The sequence below is a fragment of the Etheostoma spectabile genome, chromosome 11 (genome assembly GCF_008692095.1).
Source record: "Etheostoma spectabile isolate EspeVRDwgs_2016 chromosome 11, UIUC_Espe_1.0, whole genome shotgun sequence".
Lineage (NCBI taxonomy): Eukaryota > Metazoa > Chordata > Actinopteri > Perciformes > Percidae > Etheostoma > Etheostoma spectabile.
The window spans coordinates 18,266,884-18,282,088 of NC_045743.1; the positions used below are offsets into that span (position 1 = coordinate 18,266,884).

The following is a 15,205-nucleotide window of genomic DNA, read 5'->3' on the forward strand; positions in this document are numbered from 1 at the left end:
TGCACTTTCACTGCAATATTTTATTAAAATCTGCTTTAGGAAGAGTTGTGTATGAAGGGTAGAAAAAGCTGTTCATATGTACTTCACAAATACATTACACCCTCTTTACACTGCATTTGGGACAGGATGTTCAGGAAAGCACAATGTTTCAAAAATGTGAAGTCAGTCAGTCCAAGGCTGACAAAAACAAGAGAACCAATTTGTGAATACATTTTGCCTGCTTTCATAACCAGAATACCTTCATGGTGTAACGGAATACTGTCCTTCAAGGAGTCAGCTAATAGTAACGCACACTTCCTGAAAACCCAACCATATATGCCCGGGTAGAATCAATTAATCCATACCAATGTTTTACAATGCTATATTATAGATTTTTTTTTTTTTATTGTAAGGAGTTGAAGAAAGAATGTGTGGTTTAATTTTTTACAGTGGAAAAAGCTATACAACCAGTGTCTAGTATTGAAACCTGTACAGGAACAAAATACTTTTTTTCCATTCTACAAGCAAGCACGCCTGATAGGAACTAGATAAACAAGGTTTGCAGAGGTCTTAGGTGTCAAGTACTCTTTACTGGCCTTAAAGATAGTGAATTTGAAGACATTACAGTATAGCTAGCTTCCCTGGGGGTCTAGGATTATTGACTTATTTGTCGTGGCGTAACTGGCTGGGTTAAATATAAATCAACCCTATGTTGCAATAAATAGAAAATCTGTTGGCTTTTTATAAAGGAAAATCTGTCTTACATATTTATGTTTGACAAACAAATTCAAAAACAAGATTGTGCAACTTTAAAGTAAAGCTTGTATACACAGTTGTAAAAGTTTTCTTGGGAGGCACAAAGTCAAAATCCCAAAAGAATGAAGTAGGCTTTAGAAAGAAGAGCTCGGTAAAAACAGGCTTTGTTATTAGAGCTTACAGATTTTTTTTCCCAAATCTATAATATGGAGACAACCAGACACGCACAGATTAGTTCATAGGTCAGGCAATTAAAGAAAAAGTAACGAAACATCCACACACCGACAGAAAGCTTTTTTTAAATTGGCCAGTTTGTGCCAAAACATAAATATTGCACCAAATGTACCCGCTAAATACAACACTCCTAACTCTATAATAGCTTATACTCCAACATATAATAGCATCTTTATTTAGTTTATATAGGAAATAAAGGGTCTGTAAAACATACAATCCATTGAGCACCAGCAGCATCTGGTGTTTGATAGTTGCTTTAAGTGAAAAGTCTGACTGAACGGCATTGAAGTTTTTTAAAGAAGTGTATCAAGAAACAAAGAAAAAAAACCTTTACAAAACAGTTTGATAAAAATCATAGCAAAGAAAAACACCTGCCCCAAAAACATGGAGGCAAAATTTGATCCACTGAACATTTCTAACTGCATTTCTGGTATCTTAAAGAGTCTTGACAGTGTTGCACCTGTGTTGGCATTTACAGGTGCTAAACTAGCAGAGCATTTAGTGGTTTGTAGAGGGAACAAAGTGTCTGAAGACGACCAAAGGAGGACGGCAATCAGTGGTACTCCAGGCTGTTCAGAGGAGAGCTCCGTCTACTAGGGTTCAGTTGTGGGTGGGTGGGTGTGTGTGGGCGGCTGTCCAAAGATGTAGCGCTCAGAGGGGCTGCAGGACATTCCTTCCAGCCTCTGAAGGCGTGCTGGCTCCAGATCTCTCCATTTCAGACAGCTGCTCAAACACTTCCCTGAGGAACACCAGAAAAAAACGTGTCAGAGGTCCTTACAGGGAACTCATGTGAGGCCCTTTGAAATATGTACTACTACAAAACATAGTCCAGCATGTGTGTGTGCGTGTGCGTGTGCGTGTGTGTGTGTGTGTGTGTGTGTGTGTGTGTACTATTGTCTGCTGTGGTGTAAAACCTGCAACTCACCAAAATTACAAAATATTGTTGCATTGTAAAAAGTAAAGTATTTACCACTTTGGGGTCAATGCAGCCTAAAGATTTTACATAATCACAATTTATCTGCCACAAAAACCTCTGCAATCTGCACTATTTCTGTACGTAACGGGTCAAAGAGGCTGGTCAGGGTCGAGCAGTTTCATTATAAGAGAGTTCAAATGTTATACTGACATAACACACAAACAACCCACTTGTGCATGTAGAAGAAGATGTATCCGCTGCGGTCCCGGTCTCGCTGGACCGCTGCTTCCTGTGTGCGTGACACGTCCAGGTCATTGTAGGTCAGCCATGACTGCTTCTTCATGTCATACACGTCACTGATGTAATGGCCTAGGGTGGAAAATCAATGACGTTTATTGGTGGACACTCAAGTGAGAAGAGGTAGTGGTGTGCCATGGTGTGCCCTGAGCCCATATCAGACCAAAGGTTAATGATGAGACAAAACCGATTTAGAACGACACGGAGGTCTGAACTGGCTCGACTCAAACCATCGGATTGTGTCACCTGCGACTCTGCTTGTCAAGTCGCCAGCGGCTGCTTTTAGAAGGCATGGCATGTCACCTTCTAGAAGGGCCAATCAGCTCTTAGCAACGCAAAGTCAGCCACAAGTCAGTTATGAGAGAGACAAAGAGAATCTGATAAATATCTTAATTTTTTATTGTTACTAGAAATGTAACTATAGCAAGTATCTCACTATCATATTATCAGATCATATTATATTATAATGTGCTGGAGAACTTCTTAATTAATGTCTGTTTAATAATTCCTATTTTATCCACACACACACAACCACACACATACACTTAAATGTTAAGAAGATTAAAAAAGAAACTGAATCTCTGAATTCTCACAGAATCACAACTGAACTCATATCTTGTTGCTCAGTCAGAATCTTAATAACCTGGAGTCCCAGTCTCTGTCCCAGTCATCATATATGTGATGTTTTAGTCCTATTGGCAGACATCCATTTAAAATGTAGCCAAAGGCATATAAAGAGCCTTTTTCATGTCCACTGAATTTCCAAGCCTGTACTTTGTTACTTTTACTTGAGTAAAGAAGTTAAAGTATCTGTACTTCTAATTGAGTACGTGAAGTAAGTACTTTTGCAATCTCTGAATATTACACTACATGCAAAAATCATTGAGACCAAACATTAAAATCTCTTGAAAAAATGGCAGCTGTAAAACAACTCCTTTGCTTTAATTTGCATGAATTATCATATAAAATGTATCTACACACAGAAGCACAAATACACACAAGGGCTCACCAGAGGAGGAGCTGCTTCCAATGTGGCTGACGACACTGATGAGTCTGAAAGAATTGGCCAAGTCTCCGCTCTGTAGATTACAACGTTTAGAAGCAGGTTAACAGAAAGGAAGCAGCTCAGTATATCTGATGTTTACTGTATTTTATTAGTACAGCTAGAAAAAAAAATAGCCAGATTACTAGTTTTACTTCTTTTATGCATGATGGATTTTACTTTGTAGTTCACAATAGTTGCTTTTCAGTTTATTGTGGAAGAAAAAAAGAATGAAAATAAAAATCCTTAATCTGGACTGTCTACTCGTTTAAAGCAAAGCTAAAGCAGATGTGTGGCGGCAGAGTACCTCAGCGTTCCTCTTCAGGTTCTCAGTCTCTGCTTCAGAGTACTCCATGTCCAGCACGTCCTCGTTGCCAGAATCATCATCTGAGCACAGTAACTCAGGAAGAGAGTTGTTAAACTCTGTTGGGTGAAAAGGAGATATTTGATACTGGTCAGGCATTTTCACAGCACTGAGTCTGATTAAACAGTCTCATTAAGTGCTCTGAGCACATATCATATGCCCTGACCGACACAGTATAAGTGCTACAGTTGCTTTGCACCAATGTCAGCCTAGGATTATTTTGTTTGTGTAAAAAGAAAAGGACAAAAAAACAATTTTCAGGGCTCATGAATTTCAGCAAGCACCTTTTCAACATTCAATGAGTCTCGGTTCATACCTTGCAGACTGAGCTCAGTGGCCCTCTTCAGATCATCATCCTCTCTCAACTCTTGGGCCTCCTGCATGGTGGTGAGGTGAAGACAAGGTATTACAGTGACATCAAGTCTTATAAATTTGAACATTGCTTTTTCAAACTGGTCACATCTGCCTACTCTTAAAGTACATTGTTCCCTACTGTGATGTAAGTAACACCAGCTCAGCAACAGGATGTTTTTATTATTTTATGGTTTCTTTATTTGGCACTCCCCACAACTATCTTAAGTCTGCATATTTGACCCAGGTAATGGTTTCATGGCATTATAGTGCTAGAGCAGTACTAATATGCAGCACCATTGTTTGATTCCACACGGTTTGGCCATGTGGCCTTTGAGCTTACATGCTCCTGAAGGCTCTGGGCCAGAGCCTGTTGTAGCTCCTGTTCTTCCCTCTCCTGATCCAGACTGTATTGTTGGACCCAGTCCAGTTCTCCCTGCTGCTGAACGCTCTCTGGAGTCTGGTTCTCCTTGTTCTCATCCATGGTTAAGTCCAGGGAATCCAGCACATCTACACAACATCAACACATACACAAGTCAGTTAATTTAAACACTTGTGATCTCCACTTAGACATATTTCGGGTTTAATAATGACAATATTACTTTGCGAAGAGATTAAAGCATTAAAGGAAGAATTAAAGTAAAGTGATGTCATTTTCTGAACTTCTGACTGACTATTGTAACTGTTCTATTATTTGCCTTTACCCACTTAGTCATTATCCACATTACAGATTTTTTAATCAAGAATCTCAATTTGTCAATATTTTGTGAAAGCACCATTAGTCAACACTACAATATCGTTGCGGTGTCAATAACAAAAACATAGTGACAAGGAAGATCACAGTGAGAGAAGGTGACTGTCACAAGCATGTTTAAGGTTTCAGCATGGAATGACTACACAATAAAAACCCCAGGAGACTAAACATTTCATTATAACTTGTGTAACAAATACTGTATGTTAAAATCTAATAAAATCAGATTTATATGTATATTTTTAAAAATCACGCATGGAAATGTACATAACAAAAAAACAGTTGCATCTATAATCAGTTTAGAATTTAATCGTGTGGTGCCAAGAAACTCCCACCCCTACAGTAAAGTGGTGTCATTTTCTGAACTGTACTGTTCTCGCTATTATTTTCCTTTACTAAGTTAGTCATATCCACATTACTAGGGTTGGGTACTGTTCACATTTTAATAGGTACAGATACCTGACATTCATACCTTTTTTGGTACTTCCCCCCTGTATGTGTAAATGTACTGCCCCCCTTTATAAACCCCATCTACTGAACGTCGTTGGACTACCTGCAGGCTGCTTGCTGTCCGTTTCCAGCAGATCTGTATGATAGGCCAGGTCATGGGCATCTGTGTCCCCAAAGCCTGTGTCTGGGCTGCTGGTTGGCTCATCCTCCATGGGGGGTGGAGCCGAGAGCCCGGCCTCTTGACGACTCATCTCCAGCACAGCTGCCAGCATTTCATCGTCATTTATGCCACTGAAATCTGCTGAATCTATTGATGCTCCTCGCTGAAGACACATAAAACAGGGTCAAAACAGCAACAGGAAAAGGGAGACTGAATAATAATAATAATAATAATAATAATAATAATAATAATAATAATTGGCATGGTCCATCAGCAAATGCTTACCTCTTCCGGTCGGTCATCATCCTCAGGCAGACAGCTGCTAAAGCGTCGCTTGCGGCTCGCAGTCACCTTTCTGTTAGGCTCTTCTTCACAGTCAGAGTCCGAGAGCAGAGACGTGCAACTAGAGTTGACCACTTTCCCTCCAATCCTTCTACACACACACACAGTCATAAGCAAAGTGATTGGTTTTACACGCAGAAGTAGAAACAAGTCTTGGCACACTTAAAGCTATAGTGCGTAGCTTTTTGATATTAATGAACGTCCCTTATATTTAAGCCGTTGCTAAATGAGTTGCTACAAAGCTAATCAAGATCACCAATGAGCTCAGTCTGTAGTCAGCTCCACACAACTCTCTGTATTTCTCAGTATGGTTATGTTCAGAAGACCTCCGGCAACTTTGCCACGCAGAAGCTTGAGTGAAGATACCTCTTCTGTAGAGATGTTTTTTAATCCTTTCGTGTCCTTCATGGCTACGTAAGTGTTGTCATTGCAACAGAAACTACGCACTATAGCTTTAAGTCCCATTCAGTCAAGCAATATGCAACAGATTACACACATTTTCTTTTTAGAGATTTTAGAGGGATCTCTTTGGCAACTCTCACATATACACACACATTTTATCAAGGAGGCCAAGTACAAAACAAGTTGTGGCACACTTAAGAGTTCAGAGCTTTACCAAAGGTGGAGTCTGTGATTCTGGGGAAAGATTGTTGATATTTAAACTCAACAGCCAAACAAATACACCCCTCTCATTCTGAATATTGCCCCTTTTTCTCCCAATGCTGGGTATGAATTATTTTGCAGGGCACAGAGAACGGACAGCTAGTGGGCCGTGGAGACATATTCACTGCATTTGGAAAAAAAGTGAATTGGATTAGAATCGCAGACTTCACTTTTAAGTTGGGGCCAGAGTAAATGTAACTCCTCTTTACTTTTCTCGGTTTGAAATTATTTGAAAGTCTCGCAGAAGAAGCAGTACTTACCGGAGAGGAGTGGTGGAGGAGTTGACCAACTGTGACGTTTTGAGTGTTCTGGACCTTTGAGAACAACAAAGAAAAGGTTTAGAAACCTAAATATTTGCCATCTTCCCCCAGCCAAAGTAGCCAAATTAAAAGCAAGTCAAATGCAAAGCTTTAAGCTAAAACCATGCTGAATCACTCAATTGTTCAGGATGTAATTACTCAGAAAGTAAAAGGTTTAAAGTCGTTATTCACACATTATATTTGAGGGTGTTAAGCATGTCTTACATGGAGTTTTGGGAACTCCAGCCGAGACTAATAGGGGGTCGTGTGGATTCAGTGCAGTGGGACAGCAGGGTCAAGTATCTGGGAATCACCACCTGCTGCCCCAGCTTGCTGTTTAGTGACAGCTGAGCATTGAAGCTGTACCGTTTCAGGTGTAGGATGAGCACTCTGTGGGGAAAATAGAGCAATCACAAATTAGAAAGTTATTGGCTTCGTTGTTTATCAAGTGCTATGTGTGTGAGACACCTTCTCTTTGTGCATTTTACTCTCAACAGTCTGCATGTAGATACCTGGGCAGTTTGCTGAATTTATGCGCAACAGTAGCAGATTTCCCATTGCACTTTTCACACGAGTACTCAATTTCCTCCATCTGCAGAAGAAACAAGTAACTTCTATTATTACACACAAATACATATAGTTGAAGCCTGTTTGTTTCTTTAAGGGATAGTTAGTTGAAAAAGGAATATAATGAGCTTAGAAAGTGGCCAAAGGTTACTCTTTCTAGGACTGTACTGTGCCCGACTCAAAATATTGTTGTTTTAGCTTTGGCTGTTCAATGCGAATAGGAAAGGCCGGGACGATGTAGTGGAATGATTTTCCCGTGGAGAACAGCATGACAGCAGTGAGAGCTAACTCGGCAGCTACTTCTGAGGACCAAAATTAATCCTTAGAAGTAGCTGCACACCAACTCACAATTCAACTCAATAAACACAACAAAAACACCACTTGACTTGGAGAATCTCTGTAAATCTTAATAGAAATGAAATTGAACTATAACCTGTTTGTGCGAAAGACTCACCCTAAAAAAGAGATCAAGAGAATCCTGTATAGAGCGAAGTGGGAGTGTTTTCTTTCGCCGTGGTAGGTCGATGGACATGTCATTGAACTGTTCTCTCTTGGTCACTACTTCGCCACAGCTGCAAGAGAACACTTGCAGGTATTATAACACAATAACACAAAGGTATTATGACACCATTTGTTTTCTGCAGAGTCACAAGAGATGTGAGGTGCCTCACCCTTTACAGGTGATGGTGTGCAGCACTTCAAATTCCATGTTGACTGCCACAGGGCAGGTGTAGATGCGGGAGGTGTCCGCCTCATCACCAGGCTCTGCCTTGGATGTCGATGACGCTGCCTCCTGGCCATTCTCACACACCACAGAGGACGATGAGGGTGCTGCAGCTTCACTTGTCCAGCTCTTGTTCATTTTCTCCACATCGTCCTTTAACTGGTCCAAACACTGGCTCAGAAACTCATGAGCATCCTGGGAAACAATGTCACAAGCTAGGACTTAAATACAATAACTCAGCCTAAGAAGGTTATGTGCAGCTATGTGGCAACTTAAAAAAGGAAAAACCAATGGAATGTCTCAGTATAACTTCAGTGTTTTGATACAAAAAGCTAAGACAGATAGAATACAGTTATTAACACACTTTTTTACATACTTATTAATATTAAGAGATTTGTTTTCCATTTGACATTACTTTTGACAAGAAGGTAAAAGTCTTAAAAGCCACACATCGTTATATCTATTCAGGAAATCCAGATTTTAGACAATCTTACATTTTGCATGTTGCCAGAGAAACGCTCAGCTGTTGAGGAGATGGCACTTTTCACTTTCCTTAAGAGGTCCTTTTTTGTTTCTGGACAGCCCACATCCTTCTTAACCATAAGGTGAGCAAAACGCCTGCAGACAGTGAAGATATCACACAGAATTAAGTACTTTTAACAAGGCCAGCTAGAAAAGCACATGAATGAACAAATATTTTCTACACAGATGGTAAAAGTTCCTTTAAAAATACTACACTTGTTGAAGTTCCTTTAAAGGCTCAGTTGGTAACTTTTATGAAAATAACTTTGTTATGTTTGCTGTGCTGTCACCATATCCTGACAGTAGTACATGAGACAGATAACCTGTGTAAAAATCATGTTCCTCTGACCTCCCTCTTAGTTCTGCTAATGGCATTCACAAGTTTCCACCACATCTGAAGATTATTATTGTCACTGCCTTAGATACTCTTTTGTTCGGAGTAGTAGTTTTCTTTATGCCATTTGGAGCAACAGTAGGAAGCTGTCAGGATGCACTGAGTTTCAGCAAATATGACAAAACTTATTTTTATGAAAGTTACCAACTATAGCTTGACCACCTGCAGGTTATCATCTAATTTAGTACCTGAGCAATGCGTTGATGGGCACCTTCTTCCATGGGATGCTCTGCTTCAGCATGTCATTGGAGAAAGAGGGGAGGCTGAAGAGGGACTGCAGGATGGCGTTCATGTAACAAGTGTTGCCCAGGTTGGAGAATCTGTCAAACATGAGGGAAAGGATTTACACAATGGATGAAAAAAGAAAACTGGGCATTTTCCAGGAATTACAGAGATGGTTTTCATGTACAGCCCATGTGGCATATTCTTACCCTTGCAGTGGGGTCTGAGGCTGGGTCAAAGTGGAAGGCCTCTGTTTGTTCCAGCCACTGTAGTCCATAGATGGGCGTACCTTCTTGAACGGAGTTGAGTGATTGGGCAGCATGAGGCTTCTTTTGGCTGTAGTGGTCTGTGCTGTACTGGATGGGCTGGGGCGAGAAGTAAAGATAATGAATCACTTGCCTTAGATTGATTTGATGCTTCAATTTGAAAATTAGATTCAACTTAAATTAAAATTTTTCAATTAAATTTAGAAAATCACAAATTACTTGTGGGTATGTGCTGACCAATGCATTTGAAACTGCTAGCTGACAACTAAAAGAAACTCACCGGTCCAGGAAAGAGTGGCTCTGGCTGTAGTCTTTAGTCCCAGATCGGCTGCCATAGAATGATGTTGGCTGAAGGGGAGTTGAACCCAGTGGAGCTGAGGATAAAGGAAAAAGTGAGATAGAACTAAGTCAGTTTTAGGTCTGAATACACAGGTTGATGTTCTATACCATCCCCATATTGACTCAAACATTGCAATGGACAATAATGAAATCTCAACAAAGTTATGAAGGTAAAAATGTGTGTCTTTAATAGTGATTAAAGACACACAATAAGCAGCAGTATATAGGTAGTGTTCTGTTTGAGTTGTGAATGTAGAGGTTTACCTGAGCTCCTGTTCTCCTCTGCCTGCTTCAGCTTTTCTTTGCAGCTCTGTAGAAACTTTCTGGATGGATCCAATGTGGCCTTGTTGTTGCTAAGAAAATGTATGTTCATAGATATTTAACTCACTGAGGAAACTATGGAAGAATTTATAAAAACCCAAAACACTTGTATGCACTTTGAATAACAATCTAGAAGTTTTCATTTAAAATGGCGGCCATTATACATGTATATAAAACAACTTTCAATACTGTATATATTAAAATGCTGGTATCCATCTGACCACCAGATTAGGAAACAAAAATTATATAGAAAAAAAAAAAAAGAAGCCATTCCGTCATATGAACTCCAGACTATGAAACAGGCTAGGTTTCCATCCACTGGTCAATCGAATTATCTGAATTGCGGTTAAAAACATTAAAGCGAATAAAGTTGGTGGAAGTGTGTTTCATCCAACGGCTTTATAGCAAATAAAAACCTGTGCGTAATGACTTCACATGCAGTTGTGCGATCAAATTGGTATATTGAAATGATCTGAGACATTTACAGTGTTTCCATTCATTTTCACAATGAATTTTGCCAGACAAAATTGATCGGGCCATCAACCTAAAACTAATTAATTCTTCACAAGTTATAATGCCAATGTGTGTGCTGCTGATAGCTACTTATCCAGCTATAATGAGAAAACGACACTATCGACACATTACTATGATGATGCAGATGCATGTAAATGCCAGACGACAACGGAGGGGGCCTGTGGCATGGGAACGCTCCTAATTGTTCATGAAGATCATGGTTTAGAGACAATTAACGGAAACCCTTCGGTTAAAGCATTTTTGGATTTGACCTGTTTTTAAATTGGCCGGTCCCTTGACCCAGTTAAGCCATGGCCCTCCGGTTCCAATCGTGAAGCGCATTACAATTGTGCTCTACAAACTGGCTATGTGCAGAGTACAGAGTGGTAGGCAAAGCGCTTGTAGCAAGACCACCGTGTATTTACGGCGTAGTGCAGCGGCATACGAACATGGACTATGTGAAGAGCCGGCCATCAATGGTACTACAGGCTGTAGTAGACTGTCGTTGCATCTTGAGGTACATTTGTTTCGGCACTCCCGGTAGAGCGCATTGGGGGGGCGGTCTTCACCAATTGTGACTTGTACAGGTGAGTCTGTTTAACCATAAAATGACCTAAAACTTTATCTTTATAAGCTGTATATCAATCAAGAGAAAATCCGATGAGAGAGCGTATAAACTTTGAGGTGATATTCATGAAATTTCATTGAATTTTACTATTTCCATAAGCCATTTTTATTCAATATAATTTAATTTGCATAAAAACATGTGGATGGAAACATAGCTACTGTCTGGAGTTGCCCTTTCACACATGTAGCAAACAACCGGAGATCGCTCGTGTGAGACATGCTCTTACTGGAAACTCCGATTTAGATGAGAGATGCCGCTTGGTAGAGCGTGCAGGATGCAGGACCTGATGCGAAATACATTGGTCACAGAGCCATTTGTAATTGGGTCTCTTGCCATTCCTTAGTTTGACGATTTCAACGTCACGCCTTACCAACAGAAGTTCCTAAATCTCTCAGGTTGACATTTTTGTTTCTGTCATCATGCAAATCACCATTCTTATTCTTCACCCTTCAGTTTGTTTCTGTCCAGTTTTGAACGAGCTGATGAAACGTTATTAACTACAAACTTGCTTGCTGTGAATTCTCACACTTTGGACTCAATCAAAGATAACACAGACTTCATACTAGCCGTTTCATGTCTGATCCGACTGATTCAAACATTTGTGTCCTCACATCCAGCTCTGCCGGGTAATGTCTAGATAAATACAGATTTGCAGTGCGTGTGTAAAAGTGGCTCTAGATACCAAGTCTGGTCAGTAAGTCATGTTGCTTTTACCTAGAGGAATCATTTTCCTTGGGGTAGTCCTCAGTCAGGTCACTTTCAGGGGTATGCAGTCTCTTTCTCTTCTCGCTCCTGAAAAAAAGTGACACAAAACAACGTGTGTCACAAGTCTGACCTCGACAGACCAAACCCAGAAAGACCAAACCATAAAAGTGTCAAAGCTCTCCTTTAGGACAGCAATCACATTTAGGAAGATCATCAGAAGGAATACAGGCCAACCATGTTGTTATCGGGATAGGGACACAAACACACTTTTCAAATTTCAGGGGACTCTATTGAAATAATGCCAAGTTATGTTTAAAATGATTAAATAACTGCAACATGAATTTCCATCCTACCTATTCTCAGATAGTCCAGTGCGAGTGGGAGTGGAGGCAGCTCTACTCGGGCTGCCCAGAGGCTTTCGTGGTGTTGTGTCCTCTCTGCCTTCTGTGCTTTGCCGTCTGGGTGTTGTCTGGAAGATGTTAGGAATCTGCATATTTAAGTCAAATGTAAAAGTACACTTGTCTAAATTCAAAGTTAAAAATGTGGGTTTGTTCTGGCTCACCTGTCTCTCCCCTGATGGATTGGTCTCATTTTTCCCAGAGCGGTTCCCAAGCACACTTAAGTTTGCACTTCCATTTGATTTTAAAACAGCTAAATAAAGACAAAATAAAAAAAAATCAGGACAATGGAATGACATGATTCTTTGAACAATTCAGTCTGGGTTGTGAATTCCCCTCTTATAAAACACATATTCGGTTTCAAGCTAGAACAACCATAGCTACTCTATGGCTGTGAAATTGGAATTTTAATCGTGATTTTGGCACCTAATGATCACTAACACAGAATAATCCAGAAACAACTATTTAGCTCATTACGTTTAGAAAGAAAAGTCTTACGTTCTGAATGAAAATAAAAATGTTCAACAGTTCTGTGGGTTTTTACTGTTGATTCGTTAAACTTTTCCCACTGTTTAAGTTCAATAATTACAACATCTTTCCAAAAGTCAAAAAGTTTGAAATAACTGAAAACTTGTCTAATATTCTAGTTTCTTCAAAGTAGCCACCCTTTGGTTTTTGATAGTGCTGCAAACCCTCGGTGTTCTCTCAATGAGATTCATGAGGTAGTCCCTGCCATGAACTGGCGCACATGAGGACCGCCCCAGGAAAGGAAGACCAAGAGTCCCCTCTGCTGCTGAGGATAAATTCATCTGAGTCACCAGCCTCAGAAATCTCAAGTTAACAGCAGCTCAGATTAGAGACCAGATGAATACAACACAGAGTTCTAGCAGCAGACAAAAAAATGGAAAACAACTGTTAAGAGGAGACTGGATCAGGCCTTCATGGTCCAATAGCAGCTAGGAAACCACGGCTAAGGAGAGGAAACAAGCAGAAGAGATTTGTTTGGGCCAAGAAACACAAGGAATGGACATTAGACCAGTGAAAATCTGGGCTCTGGTCTGAGGAGTCCAAGTTTGAGTTCTTTGGTTCCAACCACTTACTGAGGGCATACTGAACCAGCATGGCTACCACAGCATCCTGAACCAGCATGGCTACCACAGCATCCTTTGTTTTGGCAAGAAACACAAGGAATGGACATTAGACCAGTGAAATCTGGGCTCTGGTCTGAGGAGTCCAAGTTTGAGTTCTTTGGTTCCAACCACTTACTGAGGCATACTGAACCAGCATGGCTACCACAGCATCCTGAACCAGCATGGCTACCACAGCATCCTGAACCAGCATGGCTACCACAGCATCCTGAACCAGCATGGCTCCCACAGCATACTGAACCAGCATGGCTACCACAGCACCCTGAACCACCGCATGGCTACCACAGCATCCTGAACCAGCATGGCTACCACAGCACCCTGAACCAGCATGGCTACCACAGCACCCTGAACCAGCATGGCTACCACATTATCCTGAACCAGCATGGCTACCACAGCATCCTGCAGCGGCACGCCGTCCCATCCAGTTTGCGTTTAGTTGGAACCATCATTTACTTTTCAACAGGACAATGACCCCAAACACACCTCCAGGCTGTGTAAGGGCTATTGGCCCAAGAAGGAAAGTGATGGAGTGCTGCCCCTCCACAGTCCCCGGACCTGAACCCAATCCAGATGGTTTGGGGTGCGCTGCACCACAGAGTGAAGGCAAAAGGGCCAACAAGTGCTGAGCATTCTGGGAACTTCTTCAAGACTGTTGGGAAACCATTTCAGGTGATGACCTCTTAAAGCGCATCAAGAGAATGCCAAGAGTGGGAAAGCTAATCAGAGCAAAGGGGGGGGGGGTACTTTTAAGAAACTAGAATATAAACATGTTTTCAGTTATTTAACACGTTTTTTGTTTAAGTACATAATTCCATATGTGTTCATTCATATTTTGATGCCTTCAGTGGGAATCTACAATGTAAATAGTCTCTCACCACACTCACCACTCACACTCCACACACACACACACACACACACCCACACACACACACACACACACACACACACACACACACACACACACACACACACACACACACACACCACACACACACACACACACACACACACACACACCCAGCACACACACACAGTGGTGTTTGGTGTGTGTTTGTGTGTGTTGTGTGTGGTTTGTGGTGTGTGTGTGGGTGTGTGTGTGTGTGTGTGTGTGTGTGTGTTTGTGTGTTTGTTTGTTTGTGTGTGTGTGTGTGTGTGTGTTTGTGTTTGGTGTTGTGAAGTGTGAGTGTTGTGAGGGGAGCTATTTACATTGTAGATTCCCACTCAGAAGCCTCAACATATGAATGACACATATGGAATTATGTACTTAACAAAAACGTGTTAAATAACTGAAAACATGTCTTATATTCTAGTTCTTAAAAGTACCCCCCCCCCCTTTGCTCTGAGTACTGCTTTCCACACTCTGGCATTCTCTTGATGCGCTTTAAGGTCACACCTGAAATGTTTCCCACAGTCTTGAAGAAGTTCCCAGAATGCTCAGCACTTGTTGGCCCTTTTGCCTTCACTCTGTGGTGCAGCGCCACCCCAAACCATCTGATTGGGTTCAGGTCCGGGGACGTGTAGGGGCAGCACTCCATCACTTTCCTTCTTGGCCAATAGCCCTTACACACGCCTGGAGGTGTGTTTGGGGTCCATTGTCCTGTTGAAAGTAATGAGGTTTACAACTAATCGCAAACTGGATGGGACGGTCGTGCCGTCTGCAGGAAGGCGTGTGGTAGCCATGCTGGTTCAGGATATGTGGTAGCCATGCTGGTTCAGGGTGCGTGGTAGCCATTCGGTTCGGGTGCTGTGGTAGCCATGCTGGTTAGAAAACAGGATGCTGTGGTCGCCATCGGTTCAGGGTGGCGGTGGTAGCCATGCTGGTTCAGTTGCTGTTGGGGAAGCCATGCGTGGTTC

General features: G+C 41.4%; 1 protein-coding gene across 4 annotated transcripts in view; it reads right to left on the minus strand.

The window, feature by feature from the left end:
* Positions 1–5: 5 nt before the first annotated feature.
* The window catches only part of usp37 (ubiquitin specific peptidase 37), a 19,878-nt gene continuing 4,678 nt past the window's right edge, over positions 6–15,205 (minus strand). For 2 of the 4 annotated variants that reach the window (XM_032530397.1, XM_032530398.1), the window contains exons 4-24: positions 12,368–12,456; positions 12,159–12,292; positions 11,815–11,892; positions 9,903–9,991; positions 9,580–9,673; positions 9,243–9,398; positions 9,000–9,131; positions 8,390–8,513; positions 7,843–8,090; positions 7,626–7,743; positions 7,117–7,196; positions 6,830–6,994; positions 6,566–6,619; positions 5,586–5,733; positions 5,244–5,463; positions 4,283–4,449; positions 3,905–3,965; positions 3,532–3,647; positions 3,192–3,261; positions 2,116–2,254; positions 6–1,708 (exon numbers count right to left, since the gene is read on the minus strand). In XM_032530397.1, coding sequence (XP_032386288.1) covers positions 1,621–1,708; positions 2,116–2,254; positions 3,192–3,261; positions 3,532–3,647; positions 3,905–3,965; positions 4,283–4,449; positions 5,244–5,463; positions 5,586–5,733; positions 6,566–6,619; positions 6,830–6,994; positions 7,117–7,196; positions 7,626–7,743; positions 7,843–8,090; positions 8,390–8,513; positions 9,000–9,131; positions 9,243–9,398; positions 9,580–9,673; positions 9,903–9,991; positions 11,815–11,892; positions 12,159–12,292; positions 12,368–12,456 — 2,570 coding nt within the window. In that variant the 3' untranslated portion in view covers positions 6–1,620. The remainder of the gene's footprint in view (positions 1,709–2,115; positions 2,255–3,191; positions 3,262–3,531; positions 3,648–3,904; positions 3,966–4,282; positions 4,450–5,243; positions 5,464–5,585; positions 5,734–6,565; positions 6,620–6,829; positions 6,995–7,116; positions 7,197–7,625; positions 7,744–7,842; positions 8,091–8,389; positions 8,514–8,999; positions 9,132–9,242; positions 9,399–9,579; positions 9,674–9,902; positions 9,992–11,814; positions 11,893–12,158; positions 12,293–12,367; positions 12,457–15,205) is intronic. The other 2 variants (XM_032530399.1, XM_032530400.1) reach the window with 2 other exon arrangements.